The sequence below is a fragment of the Grammomys surdaster genome, unplaced genomic scaffold (assembly GCF_004785775.1).
Source record: "Grammomys surdaster isolate TR1022 unplaced genomic scaffold, NIH_TR_1.0 66, whole genome shotgun sequence".
Taxonomy (NCBI): domain Eukaryota; kingdom Metazoa; phylum Chordata; class Mammalia; order Rodentia; family Muridae; genus Grammomys; species Grammomys surdaster.
In genome coordinates, this window is record NW_021604568.1 from 7,524,338 (window position 1) to 7,539,960 (window position 15,623).

Consider the following 15,623-nt stretch of genomic DNA (forward strand, 5'->3'; position numbering starts at 1 on the left):
AAGAGGAGGAGGAGGAAGAAGGAAGAGGAAGAAGAGGAGGAGGAGGAGGAGAAGGGAAGGAGGGAGGGAGGAAAGGAGAGAAAGAGGGGGGAGAGGAAGAAAGAGGGAAGGTGGGAGGAAGGAAGATAGGGAGGGAGGGAGGAACAGGGAGGGGTGGGGAGGGAGGGAGGGAGGGGGAGGGAAGGAGAGGGAGTGGGGTAGGCATGATGGGACAGTGGGGGCGGGGTGGCGGTCGGGAGGGAGGGAGAGGATTCCAGGCAAATAACTGGCTGTGTGCCTTGGTTTTTTCCTTTACTGACCCCTTGTGGCTGAGATGCGGTGGTGCACATGGCTAGAACCTGCGCTGGACAAGAATTAATCACAGTCCCTTATTTACAGAAGTGAATTACTGCGGTTCATTAGAGAATGTACATGAACACGGACCGTTTCTCTTGTTTGCCACAGACATTTTATGACAATCTAGTTGTTCACGGTGAATTACTTCACATCCTTTCAGGGTGAGACAGCTTCATTTCCTGCAGTGCTGTTTGACTTGGACGCATGCCCACCACCTTTAGCCACAGCTTGGTTCCACAGGACATCATCATAACAGGTCCCAGTGGTCCAGAGGACTGATGGTCCTCATCTTCATTCATCCCAAATGCCTGCCCTGTGACCCCTCCCCCCATCTCCCTCCTGACCACCATTCTGAATCGAATTTACCATTTTGGCCACTCCAACCACACAGCCCTGTTCTCAGTCCCGAAAACGTGCCAAGCTGTCTTACCCAGGGCCTCTGGACATGCTGTTCCCTGCACTTGAAACATCCTTTCTTCTACTTGTAACAGGAATGGCTCCTTGTGCTTCAAGTCTCAAGAAAGAGGTCCACCCCCCTGTGATGAGTTAATGTCTCCCTTCGCTTTGTTGTTAGCCTGTTTCCTCTGACAGGAGCATTCCTGCTTGGTCACCATGTGGTCCTACTGCCTGGAAGGGAGCCCGCTGCCAGGAAGGAGCTTGGTGTAAATGTGTAGACAGAAGCAAGAGGCAGGTGACAGGGGTGGGTGAACCGATGTGAGGCTGTTGGCAAATTCTGTCATTTTAAAAATCCCTCCACCACGTTCCACTTCCCTGCATTTGCTTGTGCTCAGACAGAGATGGGGGCTTCTTGCAGACTGCTTTCTCTCCTCCTACTGTACTAAGGCAGTGTGTTTCTCCACCTCCCTTCTCCTCCCTCAGACATCGCCTGCTTATTCACCAGCCCCTCCCCTTTGCTCCCAGGTGCTACCCCTGAGAACCACACTAACCTGGGTATCTCCATCGCTGCCAATTTGCTCCTGTTGGGGAGGGGAGGAGTCTACTTGTCAGCTCCTATCCTGCATCTCTACTTGCTTCCGAGTCCCTCAACATCAATCTACCCAAAACCAGGGTCACAACCACCCTGCCACCATCTTCCTGATCATCCAGACTCCAAAATCAGGAGCACACCTGCCTGACGCCATCTTTCTAAGGGTCCACACCCAGGCTTTTGGGTACCTGATACCTGTCACCATCTCCCTAAGTATCCAGACCGATGTATGTGGGGTCTTTGCTTCTCAGGTGATGCATTAATAAGCAGGATGGTCCCCTGTTCCCAGCTGTCTTATAATCAAATGAGATCTCTCTTCTAAGACAACCACCTTGGAGCAAGCAAGATAATTACCCTGAATGTCTCTGCCTCTTCGCCCACCAGCCCGGCAATGGCTGACAGTGGCAAGACAGGCCCATAAATGAGATCCTTTTGCATAGAGGTAGGGAAAAGCACATCGGTTTCATTTAAGAACGTCCCGTCTTCTAGGGGTAGCTTTACCAACCTGCAGAGAAAGGACACATTGGGAAGAAATGGAGTAACAGATTCCATCAAACAGGTGGAGGTTCTGTGTATCAACAGGAGGTGGAGAGGAGGTGTTCTGCTGTAAAACACACACAAGAAGACAAGGGCCAAGCAACAGCTTTTAAAATACATGCCATAAAGTGACAAGTCATGTGTGGTTAAGAATTAAGGGCACGGGGATTCTTGAGAAGATTCAAAGTTAATGTGTGAAGCAGAAACCGCAAACTTCAATACTGTGGGGAGGTCTGGGGCAGCCTGTAACCAGCAGAAGAGCGTCCTCCTCTTGCAAAGGTGACAGGAAACACTGAGTTCTAGCCAGTGAGCTGCTGACCTGCAAGAGCTTTTAGTTCTAAAATACTATTTGGATATTTGTGAGAAACATCTCAAACTTGGAATGTTGGCAACTAAATCAAATAAAAAATATTGTGAACTGAAGAAAAAAAAACCACATCAATAATCGGAATCCAGCCACCTTTGCAATGTCTGGTGACAGAAAAACATACATCTTCAAATTTATCACTTATCAAGCTATAAAAGTGGGTTTGGGGGCAGGCGAGACAGAAACACTGAGATACCTTGGGCAGTGCCCAACCTAGAAGCAAGCAAGTAGGCGGTGGAGAGATGGGAGAGGAAGAGAAATGGAGCGGTTTATGTGCTATGACAAGAGGAGGAACTGAAGACATGATGACAGTGGGAACAGCCTGACATGACAGCCCTGAGACCACGGTGATGTCCAGGCCCCTGATGTCACTGAGAGACAAGTCTAGGTTTGTGGTCTGGTTGCAGCCTGAGTCAGTGATGTCAGTCGTCCATACAATCACTAAAGGGTATGAGGATGTCCAGGATTTGTAAATGCAGCCTGAAGCCATATTTTGTCACACTGAGATGGCTCTGCCCCCCACCAGCCATCACCTGTTGGCGTCAGTAGTCACATGGACTCAGGGGAATTAGCCCCACCTCACCAAGGGAGAGCTGTCACCTGGGGCAGTGCCGAAGCAGTGACTCCAGAGGCCTGGGCATAGGAGATCAGGAGAGCCCAGCCCCTCACCTGGTCAGTGGGAGAGCCAGCTCTGGTGGCATAGGTATGGGAAAGCTGGAGGGATGACCAACTCAACTACCACCCAGGCCCGGATCCAGGGCTTTGGATTGGCCTACCACCAGAATCTATGAATTACTGGAGCACATGAAGGGCCAGTCCTGTGGGTCGCCACCACTCAGGGAAGCAGCAGGATACCAGAGAGTCTATGAGGTTTATGTTGTAGAGGAAGCCAGAGGCCTTGAATTAGCTTAACGACTCATTGCATAGGACATTCTCAAGTAAAGCTGTTTGGGCAGAAGGGTATAGGACATGACACACTGCAACTTCCAACGCCATTTTGACTAACGCAAATATGATGGAGATGTGGGAAAGTCAGAGATGCAGAATGGAGTATGCACAGAGTGCTGTGCCTGATAGAGATGTTTTATTTCTTTTCTAATCTTTATTATTTTATTTACTTGGGCAGGGCGAGGCTACACAGGTGGAGGGCAGATATGGAAGGGCTGGGCAGTGAGTGGAGGTAGAGTAAGAAGTGAAGTTTGCAGTCAATAAAAAGTATGCTTAAAAGTATAAAAAATGTGAGTTTAGAGAATTCATGGCATTGAATCAGAGCTTGTGTTCTATGAAAGGTAAGACAGTTTTGGAGAATGGTCACAGAAGCAGGGTACACAGCCTGGAGGCATGGCTAAGTGCATCTAAGTCCTGAAAGTTCTCTCCGGTGTCTCTCGCTTTGTTTTCTACAGAAAAGCCACATCAACAATGTTCAGAAACATTTAGCAACAATGTTGCATTGGAACGTTCAAATGACTCAAAGGGAGGAAGGATGGTTGTGATAAAGCAGGTGCCTGTCTGGGTGTAGACCTGGGAGAGAGATCACCCACGCTGTTAAGAGAGTGTTGTGAACAGTCACTGGAGACAGATGTGTCTACCCCGGGCGCTTGTGAAAATGATCTTGAAGGGAAAAAAATGTGCTAATCAGAACTCTTAGATGCTTCTGGTTTGAACGGGTTGCCTGTTTTTCCCCTCCTTTTTTTTTTTTTTATTTCTTTCTGGCTTCACACATTACCTAAGGTGGGTTTTCAAAAGTTGCAATTTCAAGAGTATGTCTTTCCAACCTCTCTAGGTCTGCAGTGGAAACAGTCAACCCAGTGGCACTTTGGGGCTTTGAACTCTTTGCTACAGACATCCATTATCAACTATTTGTTCCAGAACTTCCCTTTGACAAGTTTCTTTTTTAAATGGGTAACTCCCGTGATGCTGCTCTGTGTGAACCCTGGCTTGGGCAACATGGCTGACTGTGTGCAGTGCTGTCTGCTTCCTAGATCTAACAGATTCTTGTTTTACAGACTTTATGAGAACAGCAGAGAAACAGGAGCAAAGGTCACTGGTGACCTTTGTATAGAGTAGTCACATTTAAGAACAGCAATTTGAGCAAATCAAATTTTGCAAAATTAAACATGTTGGAACAAGCTCTCAGAAGTCAAAGAGAAGCTGACAAGTGAGCAGCCACTCTAAGTCCATTACAGATGCAGAAAACTGTTATGACTTGCAGTAGGCTCTGTGTGTGTGTGTGTGTGGCTATGCTTGTGGATATCACATGAGGTCACTTAATTCATTAAAGTGGTCCAACAATGGCTGTGAACGCCAGTGAAGACCACCACATGGTTGTGGAACAACGAAGGCCCCTACCTGGTCCGGAAATGATGGTCCTGGTTACTCCTCTCAATGGTCCACACGCTCACTGCACTTGAACTTGACAAGCACATTTGGTGCCAGTTCATGGGGTTGAAGGACATCTGGCTCACATCCATGCCTGGATTTGATTTCTTGCACAAGATGACGTTGGCTTCCCAGTTCCTTAGATGGGAATGGAAATTGATGAAAGCATAAGTTTTGTTTAATTTTATGTCTGGAAACTGTCTAATTTTCAGACAACTTGCCTCAACCAGGGCATAGGTTATGATATAATGTCATAGCCTATGACATAAACGCCAAACTTGTAGGCAACTGTATTTAAATGAATCCCTCTAAGGAATGAAAGAATACATATGTTTTAAGTGTTGCACCATTGTACCAGGGTCGTTTTGTCCTTTTTGTTTGATCTGACTTTAACACACTCAAACCTGGGGAAGGGAAACATCATCACACTAAGTGTCTAAATCTCTAAGTGTTGTGCCTGAGTACTGTGTGGATCTCGCTGAGTACTGTGTGGATCTCGCTGAGTACTGTGTGGATCTCGCTGAGTACTCTGGATCTCGCTGAGTACTCTGTGGATCTCGGTGTTCTGCTCTCGTAGATCATTTACTGACATTAAAAAAAAATCATTTAAAAATCTGTTACTTGATTTGCCCATTTGAGAAAATAGCCTCAAATCCTGCCAGCTAAGTTCTTTACTGGAAGAATGGGGAACACATGCATGCACACACACACACACACACACACACACCCTGATGTATGTTCTTTGACCTTGTGACCTTTGCACACAGCACTCTTCTGCTTGACATCCTCGCCTTCTTAAGGTGGATCCCAACTTAACTTGTACTTCAGGTATTGCTACCAGTTAATGGGCAAAGCAAGCATTCATATGTCATATGTCCTTCAGAATATGACCTTATTTGGAAATAGGATTTTAAAACAAAAATAGAGGTAATCAAGTCAAAATGCATGTTATTAAGGTTGGCCCCTAATTTAAGATCACTGATGTCTTCCTAAGAGGGGAGCATTATGAGAGAGACACATGGGAAAATGCCATGTGTGAGTGGAGACAGATCGGGGTGCTGCATCTATGGGCCTAGAAACATCAGAAATGGCCATCAAGGCAGCCGTGGGAATTGACCAGGCATAGAACAGATTGGATTACAGCCCTCAGAAGGGCCCAGGCTCGTTCGCACTCAGAGCTTAGAATTCTGGTCTCTAGAACTTGAGACAATGAGTTTCTACTTAAGTCACCTGCTTTGTGGTATTTGTTATGGTGATCTCAGGAAACTAATTATGAGGGTTATACTTCCCTGACCCCTCCTCCAATCTTAGGTTAGATGGCGTGATGGTTTGTATATACTTGGTCCAGGGAGAGTGGGTGTGTCACTGTGGGTGTGGGCTTTAAGACCCTCACCCTAGCTGCCTAGAAGCCAGTATTCTGCTAGCAGCCTTCAGATGAAGATGTAGAACTTTCAGCTCCTCCGGCACCATGCCTGCCTGGATGCTGTCCTGTTCCTGCCTTGATAATGGACTAAACCTCTGAACCTGTAAGCCAGACCTAATTAAATGTTGTCTTTGTAAGAGTTGCCTTGGTCATGGTGTCTGTTCCCAGCAGTAAAACTCTAACTAAGACAGATGGAGTAGGTACTCTCTGATACATGCTCCTATGCACCTATGATTACTGAAGCTGTGAAATACCTCAGTCGCTCCAGGCTTAATCACCACCCAGCAATTTAACAAGTAGCTTACGAATACAACAGCTCAAACATGGAGAGAGGACAATGGTGCTGGATGTTTCCAATACAAGGTTGGGAAGTGTTTTCCAACAAGCTTTCCCTGACAAAAGTAGACTGTCTCCCTTGCTTTGACCCGTGTTTGACACTCCAAAGAAATGAAACTTCACTCTTGTATAATGATTAGCAGGCCCCAGTGATAAGGAAAAGACTGCTCAATAGGGTGGAGTGTTTAACTATGAAACAGCTGATGCTGTGACTGTTTTGTTTGGCCTGGGAGAAGAGTTTGGCCAAGTGCTTTGCCATAGAGACTTACAGGGACATAATTATTCTCGCACTCCACCTGTAAGTCCTTAAGTGCTCCCTCCTCTTTAGATAAGGCTCATGAACTGCCATCTGTGGGTGTTTGGCCCCTCCTCCCATTCATGTGTGCAGGTTCTTTGGATCATGAAGACATCTGTCATAAAAGGATCATAAATCTTCTAAAAAGAGACTCTGGATAGCTAACGTGCAACACATTTGTACTCGTCTCATGGAATAGCAAAGGAACCTGTTGAGATATACAGCATTAGCAGATTTCCAAACCACTGAAGGTACATCTAAGCAGACAGAACAGAAGTGAATGTTCAGTACCTGTATGTGAAATGCGTAGAAACGACAAATGAATCCTGAGTGACAGAAACCCACCAGAGGCTGACTGTGGTGACAGTGGGTTAAGAGCGTGTGTGGCCAGGAACCGTGATGAGGTTTGGGAGGTACAAGTAAACCATGGATGAGGGGTGTATTTGTTGCTCTGATTATGATAATGGCTTCAAGGGAGCTTGTACCAGCCCAAATGTAAACTGTATACTTCATATATGAAGAGTTCAGTATACGTGACTTCTATCTCAGTAAATCCGTGTGTGTGTGTAAGAATCAAACTCAGTGCATCAAGCGAGATTGGAAAACATTTTACCAGTGCACTACAGGATGGTCTTCAGTAGAGTGCTTCTTTCCTTCCTCTTCCTTCTCGCTCCTCCCCCCTCTCTTCCTTTCTCTTCCCTCCCCAGAGTTTTATACTTTAGAGCAGGTATCCAGGTTGGCCCAAAACTTCATAACCAAGGTTAGCCTTGAAGTCACCGCAATCCCCCATCTCAACCTCTCAGGTGCTGGGATTGTGGATGCAAACCACCATACTGTGCTCAGCTTTTGATGGCTCAGTGCCTAAGAGGACTGAATGTGCCTTCAGGGGATCTAGGTTTGATTCTCAGAATCCACAGGCAGACAAAGTACCCACTTAAATAAAAAAGTAAAGTAAAAAAAAAAAGTGGTACCTAAGTTGTAAGTGGATCTAGGAATCTTGACTCTCTGAATAAGGAATCTTAGGTTTTTGTGTAGAAAATCTAGTGTTCAAAGAGTGGCCTCCATCATCCCAGGAACATTTAGCACTTGCCACTGAAGAAACAAATCCCAACTCCTCAGAGAGGTTTATGCCAAAGATGGCAGGGAATGCACCCACACAGCTGGCCACATGAAAGGGCTCAGTATAGACACAAATGTGTCTAATCCACAGGTTTCTCTGCCCAGATGGCCAATGTGGTAGAATGTTCCAGTCCAAGTATGCTGCTCTAGTGCTGGCTGTGAACTCCTTACTTCAGGCTGAGCTCAAACACACAGACCATCCTGCTTTCAACACAGGCGGAAAGCATGCTCATAGCTCAAGAAGAGCCGTTTGCTTTGGGGAAAGATGAAACTTTAATGCACTTGGAATTGTGTTCCTCTCTCTGGTTAAGGACATACTGTACATGTCACTACGAGGAGAGAAGGTGGTAATTCAGCTGCCAGGGCTTCTGTCCTGACACATTTTATACCTGAGCATAAAGATGTCATTAAATCATTCTCCCCATCTTCCCTTGTTGGGGTTTTCCATGTGGATCCCCTTCGGTAAAATCCAGAGGAGGAAGATTCCGGTGAAACCCAGGAAAGAGAGCATTGCAGGGTGTCAGGACTTACCAGAGAGTCAGCTCAAACTCAGGGAGTGACGAGTAACTGGCCAGGTAGGTGCCACAGTAACTGAAGCAAAGTAGAGTATAGTCCAGGAGGATGTCGCCTAAAAGACAGAATCCAGGACACGGACTGGACTGTCACATCCAGATAAGTTCACAGCCTCACAGAATGCCCCCCTTTCCTAGTGCCTGACACACACCCCAAAAGTACTTTCCCAGGAAGTAATCGATCCCCTGATTCTTTAAGAGGTGTTTTTGTCTTGTTTTGTTACAAACAGGATCTCCCCATGTAGTTGAGGTTAGCTTTAAACTCATGCTTCCCTGCCTCTGCCTTGCAAATGCTAGGACTCTATCCTTCCTCCACTTACACCCATTCCTCTTGAGATTATTAGGTCACAGTCTTCAGACTTTGGTGCAGTACTGAGCAAAGTACACTAGCGTGTCCCAGCCTGATTTGAAATGAATGGCCCTGACATGTCTATAAATATGAGACATAGGGATTAGAACAGTTACTCAAACTTCAAGTGTTTCGGGAAGTACTAATAACTCTAGCTAATATATCAAATAGACATTATCAATAAGGATTTATAATCCTTAGCCCATGTCTGGCCCTCAACTTGGGTTTTTTCCCCAGTTCTTAGAACAGCTTTATTCACGTTAAAAGCCTTGACAATGAGATGTTTACACGGTGGGTCTTGGGGAGGCAAATGAGGGACAGAGCTGCTTTCCCCTTGGCATGTTCTTTAGTGAGGTGCACAGGCCCAAGCCTAGCCTTGGTATTTGTGCTTGTGTGCTTGCTCTGAATATTTTAACGACTGTTTCTGTTTTTACACATCTCGCCATGTGTGCCTGTGTGGGTGTGTGTATGTGTGTGCCTGTGTGTGTGTTAGACTGTATGCCACATGCTTGCAGGTACCTGCAGGGACCAGAGGAGGGTGTTAGATCTCCTTCAGCTGGAGTTAAAGGTGGCTGCCAACTTGTGGGTACTGGGATCAACTCATCCTCTGCGGAAGACCGTATGTGCTCCTAACTGCTGAACCATCTCTTCAGCCCTGTACGTTTTATGTTAGAGTGACCACAGTATGTATATGCCTAAAATGTGACTTTGTCATTGAATTTATTTAGCATGGACTAACAAAGAAAACAATATGCGTTTATTGAGAATGTGGTGCAAAAAAATAAAAAATAAATTTTCTGTGGGATGAGACTTTAATACAACTATTTCATATCCTTGAGACACTCTCCTTATCATCAACATTAATATTAAGTTCTAATTGTTATATAATGTTATATTATTATAAATTCAAAAATTTAAATATATGATTTTTGAAGGAAGTTTTTTAAAAGACCTAATTTCTAACATCAAATTTAGTAAATTTCTTCCTGCTCTTTTTTTAAAATTTCAGACAGAGCCTCCTAGACCCCAGGCTGGACTTGGATTCAGTAGGTAGCTGAGGATAGCCTTGACTCCAAATCCTCCTGCCTCTTCCTCCCCAGTGCTGGGCTTACAGGTGTGCACGACTATGCTCAGTCTCTTTCTATATATAACTTTGCTATTTATAGTTGTAATAAGTGTTGATTGAATATTAAATGCAATATGCATCATTTTAAATATACAGTTTAGATCACAGGAAATGTTCTAGCCTATTGGTTTCTTGTTTACATTACATGAAGTATTTCATCATGTTCTTGATAGTTTTTCAAATATTTGATTTATAATGATTTATAATAACCCTTCGTGTGTGTGTGTGTGTGTGTGTGTAACATACCACTTTCATATACCAGCGTTTTGGGCTGTTTTGTCTTTACAATTATGCAACTCCTTTTAACTCCTTTCTGTACACGGACTTATAACCATATTTCAGACCACTACACTTCCTTAACACTGACTTCTGATTCTTATAGTGGCCCCAGAAGGGCTCTGTCAGTGTATCGGCTTGCTGGATCCCACTGCTAGAGAGAGAGAGGTTATCAATTTCTCCACAGCTCCAAAACCACTGTGAGACTGACCAGGAGGAACAGCCCCTGGATTGAAACTACTAGAAACAATCACTGCAAATGATCGTCTATGGTACTGTCGTGTTTGCATCTGTGTGGGCGAGCATGTGCTTGTTGGAGGTATCCATGTCCAGTCGCTTTCTCTCCTTCCAGTTTTACATGGGTTCTGGAATTTGAAATCCAGCTTGGGAAGCAAGAACTTTTATCTGCCAAGCTATCTTGCCAGCTCTAAGCTTTTTCAAAAGCAATTATTGTCAGACAGTTTTAATAGAATTGACTGCTTATGGTTTGGGATCTGTCTGGGAAAGACCCTTGCCCTTCATTCATCTTTAAGGTTCATAAGTGCTGTGGGGATCTTTGATTATATTTTTTACATACATTTTCCTCATTCTATTTGCGTGCTATTTTTTTGTGATCTGGTGTTTGTAGTTTAACATTTGTTAGTAAATATACCGATCCTTAAAATAGGGTACTAAGGTTCTTCCCCAACCTGAAACAGCTATAGTATCCTCCCGTATTTCCTACTACTTTTCCATGAATGACTCTCAATATTAGAAATACATTTATTTATAACAATCATCTTTTCTATACTGGAATATGTCTCTACAGAATTATATATTTAAATATCACACACACACACACAAACACAGACACACACACACGCACACACACACACACACACACACGCACACACACACACACACACACACACGCACTGACTCATATAATTGAGTCTTAAGTTGGGAGCTGTCTGTGTGGACTGCAGCCACATGTCATGCCTAAGATGCCCTCAGCTTACCTTTGTGGTTCCATCCTTGGGCAAGCAATGAGAAGTTAATTCAAACTCATACATATGAGTTATGTTTACCCTACTTGCATGGGCGTTCATTCTGCAACCACTATCTATCATACTAACCATTTGTTACGAAGTCCTAGCAGATGACTGCATCACCTATAATGTTCTGTCCCACAGCTATACACTTTTGTTAAATAGTTTATTGTATATTTATTGTAATATATTGTAATATATTGTATATTGCATATTGTAATAAATACTGTATATTGTATATTATTGTATATTGGTTAGACCTCCTGGTTGATAATAAATGACACTGATTATAATAGACTTCCTTGATGATTTATTTCAGCTTTTTAAAAAAGATTTATTTTATTTATATGGGTGCACCGTAGCTGTCTTCGGACACACCAGAAAAGGGCATCAGATCCCATTACAGATGGTTGTGAACCACCATGTGGTTGCTGGGAATTGAACTCAGGGCCTCTGAAAGAGCAGCCAGTGCTCTTAACTACTGAGCCATCTCTCCAGCCCCTTTATTTCAGCTTTTTACTGTGAATTCTTCTAAGGATTTGTTATTCAATATGGATGTTGTCTACTGGTTTGAATTAACTTCCGATTGCTTGCCCAGGGCTAGAGCCATGAAGCGAAGCTAAGGGTATCTTTTTTTTTTTAAATATCTTATTTATTTATTTTATTTATATGAGTATACTGCAGCTGTCCTCAGACACACCAGAAGAGGGCATCAGATCCCATTACAGATGGTTGTGAGCTACCATGTGGTTGCTGGGAATTGAACTCAGAACCTCTGGAAGAGCAGTCAGTGCCCTTAACCACTGAGCTGTCTCCAGCTCTAAAACCCTCTCTCTCTCTCTCTCTCTCTCTCTCTCTCTCTCTCTCTCTCTCTTTCTTTCTTTCTGGTTTTTCGAGACAGGGTTTTTCTGTGTAGCCCTGGCTGTCCTGGAACTCACTCTGTAGACCAGGCTTGCCTCGAACTCAGAAATCTGCCTGCCTCTGCCTCCCAAGTGCTGGGATTAAAGGTGTGCGCCACCACTGCCCGGCTAAGCTGAGGGTATCTTAAACATGAAGCATGGTTGCAGTCCACACAGACAATTCCCAATTTAGGACTAGATTATGTTTTCAATAAGGCGTCTTAATCTTTGAAGAACACAGACCAGAAATAACTTGTAAACTACAGTGACGGAGCGGACTTGACCCAATGTGCTTCTGAGACTAAGGCATCACCAGGGATAAGCTTCCTGACTGTGCTGGGCATGTGGGCTATTAGTGTTAATTTTGTCTGAGGCAAAGTCTTGCTTTTAGTTCAGGGTGGTCTTAGAATCTGGATCCTTCTCCCTCATCTTCCCTAAATCTGGATTACAGGTGCATCTAATCACCACGCTCAGATTCAGTTTGTCTTAAATGGGAGCAGGAATCATTAGCTAGAGGCTTCTGGAGGGGTATAGCTACTCAGTCATGAAAGTTAGCTGTATGTGTGAAAGATTCAACAGTAATACAAATAATAGATAGCCATGGATGAGTGCTTGGTGTGTGTGTGTGTGTGTCGCTCGTCTAGTATCAACACAAAGTAAACATTACATGCTATGTTTAGCCCCATTTGTGGTTAAGAACAGGGAAGTTCAGACTTGCCTTTAGTTATTTGAGCATCAGTTTGTGTTAGAATTCCAATCCAATAAATCACCAGGAAAGAAGAAGAAACATTGTTGCAGAAGAGGCCAGTTCTCCAACCCTGTGTTTCTCATGGTTTAAAATGTGTCTCAATCACCTGAGAAATCTTGTACAAACTAAGGTGTTGGTTTGTTTGGTCTGGGCTGAAAGTCAATTTGTGTATTGAGGGAGTTCTTCTTCTTCTTTTAAAAAACTTGCCCAGGCTAGTTTCCAGCTCACCAGCTCAAGTGAGTCTCCCTTTTCAGCCTCTAAGGTTCAGGGTGTGTGCTACCACAATAGGATGATTCTGCCCTTTTAAGTAGTTTCTGAGGTAATGCCAGTGTTGACAGGAAGCACACCACAGGAAGGCTGTGGCATACGGGGTTAATAAACCTTTAGTGGTCAGTTTGATTGCTTCTGTTTAAAACAACCTTTCACAATACAAAACACCTTCATCCATAAGAACTAGATTTGTTCACATAAAAAAATTTTCAGTAGTCAGGTGGTGGTGGTGGTGCACCGCTTTAATCCCAGCACTCAAGAAGCAGAGGCAGGTAGATTTCCGAGTTCAAGACCAGCTTGGCCTGCAGTCAGTCCCAGGACACCCAAAACTACACAGAGAAACACTATTTTGAAAAACAAACAAAACAAAAATCCTTCAGTTCCGGGGGTGAAGGGGGTGGGGGCGTGGTAGGGGGAGGGTCTCCCAGATACCTTTTAACTTGTTTTTTCTGGTCAGTGAAGGAAAGCTGTATATGTAGATGATGGGTTTAAGTCTGCGGTCAGAGAAAGCCACGACTTCACCGGGAACATTAGTTGCCACGACGCCCACAATCCCATTAATACACTGGAGTACAGTCTTCTTCTTAGTTTCGAGGTTAATGAATATTACATAGTTCCCAGAAGGGTAGCAGATGGTCTGGTCATTGACAAAATGAACGTTCTGACTAGGGAATCCTTGCACCCATCTTTGAGAAAAGATAGATCACCATGAGTACAGCCTATGCTCGCTTCCTTTTCAACAAAGCAGCTAGAAAGCCATCCCAGTCTTTGAAACACAGCCCCTCCATTTTTAACGCCCTTTCAGTGGAAGACACGTGCTCGCCATGAGGCCAGTATGAGTCAATGGACTACAGAACTGGAAAGATCAGTAGGGCTGGCGAGATGGCTCACTAAGTAAAAAGGAGCTTGCAGAAAGCAATGTATCCAGGGCACTTTTCTTTTGACTTTAAAACAAACAAACAAACAAACAAAAAACTAAACTCAAAATAAAAAAAAATCAACTAAACAAATAAAAAGCCCTTCGAGTAGGACAGCAGGGTTGTAAGCCACGTGACTTGCTTATAGTTTACACACATGAAGAATATGTGGTTGTTTTAGACCTAAAAATCCACATCAACACGGGGAACAATAGAATACGAAATCCACGGGGACAGAGAGTTAGAACATAAGAAGTACATTTTAGCCGAAGATTGTGTGGTAGGTAGATGGTGGAAGGAAAATCTGAGGTAAGGAAAATTCTATTTTATTTGAATGTTAAAGATATGTTTGAAAATGGAGGACAGAGAGCGAAGAACACAGGTTTTCTGAGTCCCCCCCCGCCCCCACCCCATGAAATGGAAGCGCACAGCAGTGACAGAGGACGCTGAATTTGCAAGCAATCCTTCAGAACGTGGACGGACAGCGACTGTGCACATGAATCCGGAGTGAGAGGGAAGGAGTTAGAAGGATGAGACCACAGCTGGTGGGAATTGACCAAAGGGATGATGATGAAGAGGAGGGCTGAATGGGCTCCAGGAGCTCTGGGGCTGGGTACCGAGGCAGGAAGAGGATGCAGAAACAGGTGGGGGAGAAATACCCGGCAAACAAGTGAGGGTCCCTTAGGATAGCAGTGTGGTGAGGGGAAACTGAGAGCCGGTCGGTCATCTGGTCAGAAGACCGAGGGGTCGAGCAGAAGAGGGTGCACAGGGCGGGAGTGGGAGTTGGGGAGCGGTGGAGAGGCAGAGCGAGTTTGCTTGGAGGATCCGAGGGGTGGGGGTCCCGGCAGGGTTCCCCCTCTCCAGCCCCGTGCGGCCGCGATGCCGTACCTCACCGACAGGGAGGCTCCGGAGTAGTGGGCAGAGGCAGAGGCTGTGGCAGAGGCAGAGGTAGTGACTTCGTCGCGCTCCCGGACTTGCGACATGCCGACTCTCAGCCCACTCGGGGCTCGGCCGTTACTCCGTGGCCCTGCCGGGTCGGGCTAAGACGCCCGCGAAGACGCCACTGTTTACACCCGTATCCGGGAGACCGGGAACCCCGCGCCCATTGGCTGGCGGGCCCCGCCTATGGGCGAGCGGCAAGCGAAGCCGAGTGGTGGGACCTTTGGTTGTGGATACTGGAGTGGCTTCCCTTTGGCGAATAGTTACAGTATTAATAAACGTCAAGACAGCTATTAATTTTGCATGCTGCCCTGCCATGCTGCTTCTAGCTACACGCTGGAAATATTTCATTTACTTCCCTGCACCCGTTGAGCCTGCTCAGAACCCAGTGGACAGAAAGCCAAGTCAGAATCCAGTGTTAAGGGCACAATGACTGAATAACCAACCCTTCAGGTGTCTCCTCTGTTAGCTCAAGGAGGCAGACTGAGGTAATCTGGTGGATGAGGCCATGCTCTTCTCTCCTATCTCGTTGCCTCTCTCCTGTCTGATCCTGTTTCTTCCCTGGGTTTCCCTCTCCTTTCTCCAGTTCCTTCCTTCACACTTGGCAATGAAAATAATCTGTTGGGCTCTCCATTCCCTCCCCTCCCCCCCTCTCCACGTGCTCATGGTCGGCCTCTCTCCTCCTCCTCCTCCTCCTCCTCCTCCTCCTCCTCCTCCTC

At 45.2% G+C, this 15,623-nt stretch overlaps 1 protein-coding gene across 1 annotated transcript in view; it reads right to left on the minus strand.

Moving 5' to 3' along the window:
• The window catches only part of Cfap43 (cilia and flagella associated protein 43), an 85,397-nt gene extending 70,449 nt beyond the window's left edge, over nucleotides 1-14,948 (minus strand). Inside the window, exons 1-5 of the mRNA XM_028776358.1 lie at nucleotides 14,854-14,948; nucleotides 13,481-13,734; nucleotides 8,312-8,408; nucleotides 4,578-4,745; nucleotides 1,679-1,829 (exon numbers count right to left, since the gene is read on the minus strand). Coding sequence (XP_028632191.1) covers nucleotides 1,679-1,829; nucleotides 4,578-4,745; nucleotides 8,312-8,408; nucleotides 13,481-13,734; nucleotides 14,854-14,948 — 765 coding nt within the window. The remainder of the gene's footprint in view (nucleotides 1-1,678; nucleotides 1,830-4,577; nucleotides 4,746-8,311; nucleotides 8,409-13,480; nucleotides 13,735-14,853) is intronic.
• Nucleotides 14,949-15,623: the final 675 nt, after the last annotated feature.